Source organism: Durio zibethinus, chromosome 12 (genome assembly GCF_047325235.1).
Source record: "Durio zibethinus cultivar Kanyao isolate XHJ-2024 chromosome 12, ASM4732523v1, whole genome shotgun sequence".
NCBI lineage: Eukaryota > Viridiplantae > Streptophyta > Magnoliopsida > Malvales > Malvaceae > Durio > Durio zibethinus.
The window spans coordinates 14,403,290-14,410,856 of record NC_143173.1 but is presented as its reverse complement, the minus strand read 5'-3'; the positions used below and the strand labels follow the sequence as shown (position 1 = coordinate 14,410,856).

At 31.8% G+C, this 7,567-nt stretch overlaps 1 protein-coding gene across 1 annotated transcript; it reads right to left on the bottom strand.

Moving 5' to 3' along the window:
* Positions 1 to 1,441: 1,441 nt before the first annotated feature.
* On the bottom strand, positions 1,442 to 7,047 carry LOC111297616 (uncharacterized). Its single transcript, XM_022892271.2, has 4 exons — positions 6,454 to 7,047; positions 5,630 to 5,969; positions 2,408 to 3,174; positions 1,442 to 2,313 (listed from the first exon to the last, which is right to left on the bottom strand). Exons 1-4 carry the CDS (start codon positions 7,045 to 7,047, stop codon positions 1,573 to 1,575), a joined length of 2,442 nt encoding a protein of 813 aa, XP_022748006.2. The 3' UTR covers positions 1,442 to 1,572.
* Positions 7,048 to 7,567: the final 520 nt, after the last annotated feature.

Genomic DNA, 7,567 nt, shown 5'->3' with positions numbered 1-7,567 from the left:
AAATAAGCAATTAAAGTAGATGCTTCTCTTACCCTTATTCATGAGAGAGTAAAGCTCAAGGTAGGCTTATAATATATATATTATAAGCCTACCTTGAGCTTTACTCTCTCATGAATAAGGGTAAGAGAAGCATCTATTACACGATTTTGACCCTTTTCTAATAAATCAGAAGGTATATTTGCAACTTTTAATTTCTGCAAGTAATGAATTCCTCTTCGTCCTATTGCTATGCCTGAGCCTGACATGTCTGCCAAAACATGCAGATATTAAATGAAGAAGAAACTTAACAAAGATGGCTAAAACCCTTCTTTGATTTGATGGGAAAAGCTAAAAGAGTACGAGGGTTTTCAAACCCTTAAAACAAACAGCTGGAGACACGATCTGTTAATCAATTTTTATCTCCAAATTTAACCTCATTTTGTTTTAAGGACATCGCTAAGGTATATGTTTAAGACACAATGGGGATAGTGTTTATATTATGTATAGATTCTCTCTACTTGTCCTAAATTTTTTATACCAAACAAGTAATCTTGATGGCAGTTATGCCACAAGAATAGTGATTTTTTTAAAAGGAATTAATGGTATACATTGATATATAAAATGCAATAATAAATTCCACAATATGCTAGGGTAACATTGATTAGAGTGTTAATTAAATAAAACTCCAATTCACTTTAAAATTTTTAAAAGAGAAATCTGGATCAAACTTTTATTCTTTTCTTTATTAAGTTATACAAGTACAAAACTTCCAAAACCTACATGAACAGCTCTATAAAGTTTTAATAATTTAATTGTTAAGCATTGCATATCAATAATTTTGTGGTTTTGTTTGTGTACTATTTTTAAGTGTTGAAAAATATATGGGAATCTTAGATGAGTGTTCTTTTGTAGATATGCATTTATGTTTGAGTTTGATCATTGTAATCTTCTTTTTTTATATTGAATTTCTTCTGGCAATTACAATAAACAGAGGAGTGCTTTTTCTTCTCACAAGATTATTTAATTTAGCATAAAAATTTAAATGCTACGACAATTAATGAGAATAAATCAATTCAATAAAAAAATCATGATTATTGCATGTTAGTAAAGTCAACCCCCTTATAATAGTAATTTAGTGCATAAATAATAAAGACATGATTCATATTAACACATTTAATAAGTTTGAAATTATTTCAGCACCTGCAATTTTTTATCTATACTTAGACTGAAAAAAAAAATCCTTGCATAAAAAATTTAGATAAATGTAAATAAATATAATTATATTTTATTTAATTTGAGAATCCAAAAGATCCACAAATAGAACAGAAACTCATATTATTATTAATTAAAAATAAACAAGTTGAATACAAACTGACAATATTAAACATAGACTTAAAATATTTAGCCTGATTTTTGTCTTTTTTTATCCATTTAAAGAAAATTGATAACAGAAGTTAACGGTGCCAATGGATGCAAAATCTATACTTGTTAAAAGTTGCCCTCATATGGAAAAGGTTCATCCATTAGCTTCTGTCATAAATTTTTTTATATGGATAAGACGAAAACGTCGCATCCTTTCTTTAACTTGCATTCTTAACGAAAAAATCTCCTCAATTTGGGAATTACTACTGGTGCAATAGCAAGGTAGATGACATAGGCGAGGAAATAGACACAACAAAAAAGAATTTTGCTGGACTGATCATTTGGTGCTACGATAATCAGTGCAGAATCCAGGAGGCAAAAGAGTAACATCGACAGGGATAGCATGAGAACGAACGAGAAGAAACCACTAACGAGAGTGAGGAGAACGAAACAAGTTAGGAGGAAAGAAGTAGAGAAAGCCACCATGTTTGGAATAAAGAACCAAAGAAAAGGTTGCGTCCGCAAGACTGATGAACCCGCAGTGTTATTTGCTTTGAATTCGATTTTTTCCACTACATGATCACTGGCGTTTTTGGAACCTAAGTAAATTTGCAATCCCGAAAATTTCTGGTCTTTGGATTCAGCATTGGCCTGAAGAACACCACCAGGGGGGCTTAGGGTGGATTGATAAGTGGCTGTAAGAATCAGTACTGTTACTACTAGCAAAGCGTTGCCCCTGTCAGCTGACATATTTTTTATTTCATATCCCCATTGACTAAGCAGCTCAAGAATAAACCATGGTATTTTGCGAGACGATGCCTTCAGACCCCAAGGATGGCGTAAAATGTCCATACAATTCTTGATATGGATACTGTCTCCTTGAGTTCGGCCTTTTAAGATATCCAAAGCTGTTGAACTCTTCGAATTCTTAGCTTTAATGTCGATCCTAAGATCTGTTAACAGCCTGATAATCTACATCAAAAGAACAACAAATAAACAAAGTAAAATATATTGAAGAAAAGGAGATTAAAATGATTCTCTTTCACTTAAAGAAAATAGAGTTCACCTCTGGATCTGGTCGGTCGTTCGACACTGCTATGTGCAACACAGTTTCGTCATCTCTGTTCTTGGAGTTAAGTATTCGTTGTTTCTGCAACATGCTACACTTAGAGGTTTTCCTAAGCCAGCGCAGTAGAACTGTAAGAGCTCTTGGGTTGTTGTGGGCTGCTACATGCAGGGCAGTTTCATCTCGACTTGACACATCATGAATACAATCAGGGTAAGCATTGAGAAACTTAGTCAACAGAACACGATCGGTTTCTTTCATGACCAAGTAATGGAAAGGAGTATAACCCATCTTCCCTTTGACACTGACGAGACTTTTGTTGATTTTCAGCAGTGAAAGCACCAATAGTGTGTGCCCATTTTGCAAGGCAAGGTGTAAAGGGCTCAACCCATCTTTGTTCAGCTTTGTAGCAAATGATGGCTGTAAGTACATCATTTCCATGGCGAAATCAGTGTTTCCTTCAGCTGATGCGATATGTAGTGGAGTATCCACAAACTCCCTCTTATTGATCCGCCTTAAGACACCTTCGTCCTCTCCGATGAGTTGATATATAGTACCAATATCACCCAATCGAGCAGCACCCATCACTTTGTCTTCCGTTGAGGGAGGATGAATTGTTATGGCAACACTCTCTGGCTGTGCCATTGCCGAAGAGATCGTAAAAGCTCGACGATTGAAAGGGTTTATATTGGGTTTAAAGTGACACACAAGGGTGAGAAAGAAAGAGGTGACTTGCTTCCTTTGTACCAGACATGGCCTTGGAAATGGTTGATATACATATTTGTGTCACCTTTTAAGATGCTTATCTTCATTCTTAGTTAAAACCCTCGAGAATTTGCACCTATAATACATTTGCGTGTAAAACGTGGGAGAGATTCCCCCTTTATTTTTTTTTTTCCTTTTTGTTGGAGAATATATATATATATATATGGATTTTTTTTTTTGAAAAATAAAGATAACTAGATGAAATTTTTTTTAGATAAATTCATGAAGTTTTTTTTTTTTTCAATAAAAATGATTTAATAAAAAATTTAAACCAATAAATTGATATTTAACATAACAATTCAATAAAATTTTATAGCAAAAATAATTATTTAAAAAATATATCAAAATTTATTAATTTTTTTTAAAATTTTATCTACTAACTCTATATAATAAGATATTTCAATTTATCATTTAAATTTTTAATTTTAATTTTTATTAATTAATATTTTTATAAAAATTTTATGAACTTCACTTAAAGATTTTATTTATTAATAATAGACAAGTATAAAGGAATCAATCTCATTCATGAATCACGGTCTCAATCTCATCCATTAATCATGCTTGTACATATTTATTTTAGGAGTTAATTTTATTAAATTTGTAATAAGGTCCTGCTCTTGAATAAATGTATATACCTCCATCAATTCATGTGTGCCTTTTCATACAACTTCATTATTACTTTAATTAATAATATAAAAAACAGAGTTAGAATTGAGTCAATTAGATTCGAAATAAACACAGTAATTGGCTTCATATACACGAACAAATTAAAAAAAAAAAAAAAAAATTCCCCACCTTTGCATATATAACCTCTTAAAAATATCATTGTATTTTCATGAACTTTCAAGAACATAGAAAAGATAATAGATTAAGTTTATTACTAGTACTAAATATACTAATAAAAACTTTTCAAAAAATATATTAATAAGAAAGATTCAATAGGAAACAGGCTAACTGTAATTAAGAGCTGGTTCAATATCGATCATGCCTCTAGTATTCTTCCCTTCTTTGCTCGTTGCCAAGATATTCTCATCAAGTTTTCTTCATTTCAACACTCAATTTAATTCAATTTCCTGGATTAGTATTATTTTCTACGTTTTAATTCTTAATTTGTTAAGTAACTATTTATTGACACAATTTTACATATTATAAGTGTACATTTTCGAAAAAAATTTTGGATTCATTGCTGCTTTGTGGGCGACATCAAATATGGCCGTCTTAAAATTCTTATTCTTTGTAAGTGCACGTGAATTCGTACTTTAGATTAGTTGCTTCACTTTGAGGAAAGAATGATTCAAAGTGATTAAGATGAAACATGCTAACTAGAGGACAATCTTTATGGAAAGTCATCCTAAAATTCTCTATCTTTTTTTTTATATATATATTGTATGATCTCATAACCCAAATCTTAAGAAAAGAACTCAATGATTTACATGTGTTGTCCATGATTATGATACTAACAAGTTTTATAGTATCTATCACCTCTCAATTTCAACATGTCGGCTAAATTATCTTTTAAGAGATGATATCTCATCGTTTAGAGCTCAAAATTTTAATTTGAATGTTTTGGATTTTAATCTAAAAATAAAATTTGAGATTATAAATAGGAAATGATTATTTTCTATTATACAACTCAAAATCAGATGCACCAAAAAAAAAACCTTTAGAATTTAATTACTAATTATGAACTTTATTATATTAATTGCGCAAACATGTGAGTACTAATAATACTTTTTTGGGTCAACTGTCAATAAATGTGTAATTTATTAATAAAACGTTGAATTTTTAATTTCAATTATTAAATTTCAATTTTTGACAGTATTAATTATAATAAAAAATGGTAAATTGAGGTAAACTTATTAAAATCAATAAGCAGACGAAAAGAATAAATAATTTTCGAGTCACAATAGTAATCCAATTCAAATGAGTCGGCCAAACTTTAATTTGGCATTATGTTAAATATTGGTATATTACCTTTTTCTTTTATCACACAACATTACTTCATTTTTTATTATTCAAAACATTTTTTTAATTTATACAAAATCAGAGTCACAAAATAGACCTTATTACATTATCTCGTTCACATTAAAACACTTAAATAAAATACATTATTTGGTGTTTCTCTTGAAATGACAAAATATCTTTAAACTTCTTCAACCATATATTTCTTGATCCTTTTTGCATGTCCCATGACTCTTAGCATTACAGGTAAACTAAGAAATGGAAGAACACCAAATATTATCACAGCCGAAGTGGGTGATATGTCAAATGTAGAACTCAGGAGGCAAAAATATAAGAGAAGTAGTGGCACTAGAAGAAGAGTACTGATCCCACTAGCATGAAATGCGAGAAGCCAAAGTGTTAGAATCAATGTGATGATAAAAGCAATGGTGTTTGGGATATAGAAAAAAAGAAAAGAAGTTGAACTCAGAGCCGATTTCCCTCCCTGCGACACACCACCGGGAGGGCTGAGGGTGGCTTGGTAAGTGGATGTTAGAATCAGGACCAATATAACTAGAACTGCACTGCTCCTTTCAGCTGACATATTTGTAATATCATAAAACACTTCACCGAATGCTCTTTCAAGAAATGTAATTTTTGATCCTAACAATTCGTGTAAGGATTGAGCTCTTGGGGTCAATGAAGCGTTCAAATCTTCGGCCTCTAGTAGAATGTCCATTGCCTTTCTTTTTGCAGATTTGCAAACTGGGAGTTCTCGTATGACATCCAATGCTGTCTTACCTCTGGAATTGGTCTTATTCATATTAACTTTGGAATCTAACAACAATTTGATCATCTGCGTAATAGACATATAAACTCAATATTAATTAATTGATTGACAGAACAAAAAGGACAATTGAATGAAATTTCACATGCTATGGCACCAAATGGAGTATCACGAACTGCCACTGACAAGTTCCAACACGACTCTAGACCATTCTCTATTACTGTTAAATTTTAGGACAGATATCCAATCTAAAACCAATTTCCAATAGATCGGGAGGTATCCTTGTTATACTTATTTGACAAAAATGTTTCCAATTTAACTGATGTCGAATTTACTTTTATTATTATTTTAATACTTCCCTTCATGTGTAAGAACAACGACCTTATCAGTGACATAAACCCTAAACATAACAAACCTACCACGGAAATTTGCAACAGTTTGGTAATTTTGTGGAAGATTTTTTTACTCGCTTTTGATAAAATTAAGAAAGTTGGAATCATTGATTAAGAGAAAACTAAATTTGATTAGTTATAGCGCAAGAGAGTTTTTGTACCTGAGGTAGATTATTAGATGCAGCTATATGCAACACAGTGTCGCCATCTTTGTCCTTCCAGTTCAAGAGCTTTTTCCCTAAAGAAGAACTGTAGAAATAGGTCCTTCTAAGCGATTGAGTCAGGACTTGAAGAGCTTCAAGTTTATTGCTCCTTGCAGCAACGTGCAAAGCAGTCTCGTTTAATATCGTCACGTCCTGAACACAGTCAGGACAATCCACCAGAAATTGGGCTAAAAGACGAAGGTTCCCTTGTTCGGCCACGCAATGTAAAGGAGTGTAGCCCTTCCTCCCTTTGACACGAACCAGACCCTTATCTGCAGCCAAGAGACGACGTACAGTTTTCTCATTCTGCAACGCTAGGTGAATTGGACTATAGCCACCTTTGTTCAGCTTCCTGGCAAATGATGGCTTTAAGTTCATGATCTCCATTGCAAAATCATCGTGCCCTGCGGCTACAGCTACGTGCAATGGAGTATCCTCGAAAGGAACTTTATCAATGCTCTCCAAAATGTATGGATCCTCCTGAATAATTGCATACAAGCCGTCAATATTGCCTTCTTGAGCAGCCTCTCTCAACTTCTCACTCAAATCCATGGCAACAGAATTGTAGGAGTGACAAAAGCAGGGAAGGCAAATTGAAAAGTTCTTACTTGGTTGTCTATATATATAGCCAGGGCCAGTGCTTGCGGAGATTGACCGAAGTTTAACATTACTTACTTATTTCAAAAGCTTTACTTTTTGTTATCCAATTATGCTATAATTAGATTTTTTTTTCTTATGAAATTAGTAAAATAAGAAATTACAATCATAATCAAATAATATTATATTTTTAAATTCTCATTAGTTGTATAGTTCATGTACATTTCATGTCGATCCTAAACATGATTGGGAACCATAGCGGATCCTTTTTTTTTTTTGGAAAATATTCATTTATAATATATATATATATATATATATAAAGTTGTTGATAGATTTATTAATTTTGTCGACAAAAAATATTTTAAAAAAAAATTTTGAGAGTATCTACTACAAAATTTTCTTTAAAATTTTTTATATAATAGTTCAAAACATAAATCCGTCCCCAGTTGGGAAAGAATATGATACATTTACCCTT

Excerpts from the sequence above, each read along its gene's own strand:
- LOC111297616 (XM_022892271.2), bottom strand. The coding sequence starts at position 7,047 with ATGGATTTGAGTGAGAAGTTGAGAGAGGCTGCTCAAGAAGGCAATATT. Across the intron at positions 3,175-5,629 it reads CACCCTCAGCCCTCCCGGTG|CATTTCCAAGGCCATGTCTG; the intron begins GTGTGTCGCAGG and ends ATGTATATCAAC. Across the intron at positions 2,314-2,407 it reads ACGACCGACCAGATCCAGAG|ATTATCAGGCTGTTAACAGA; the intron begins GTGAACTCTATT and ends CTTTTGATGTAG.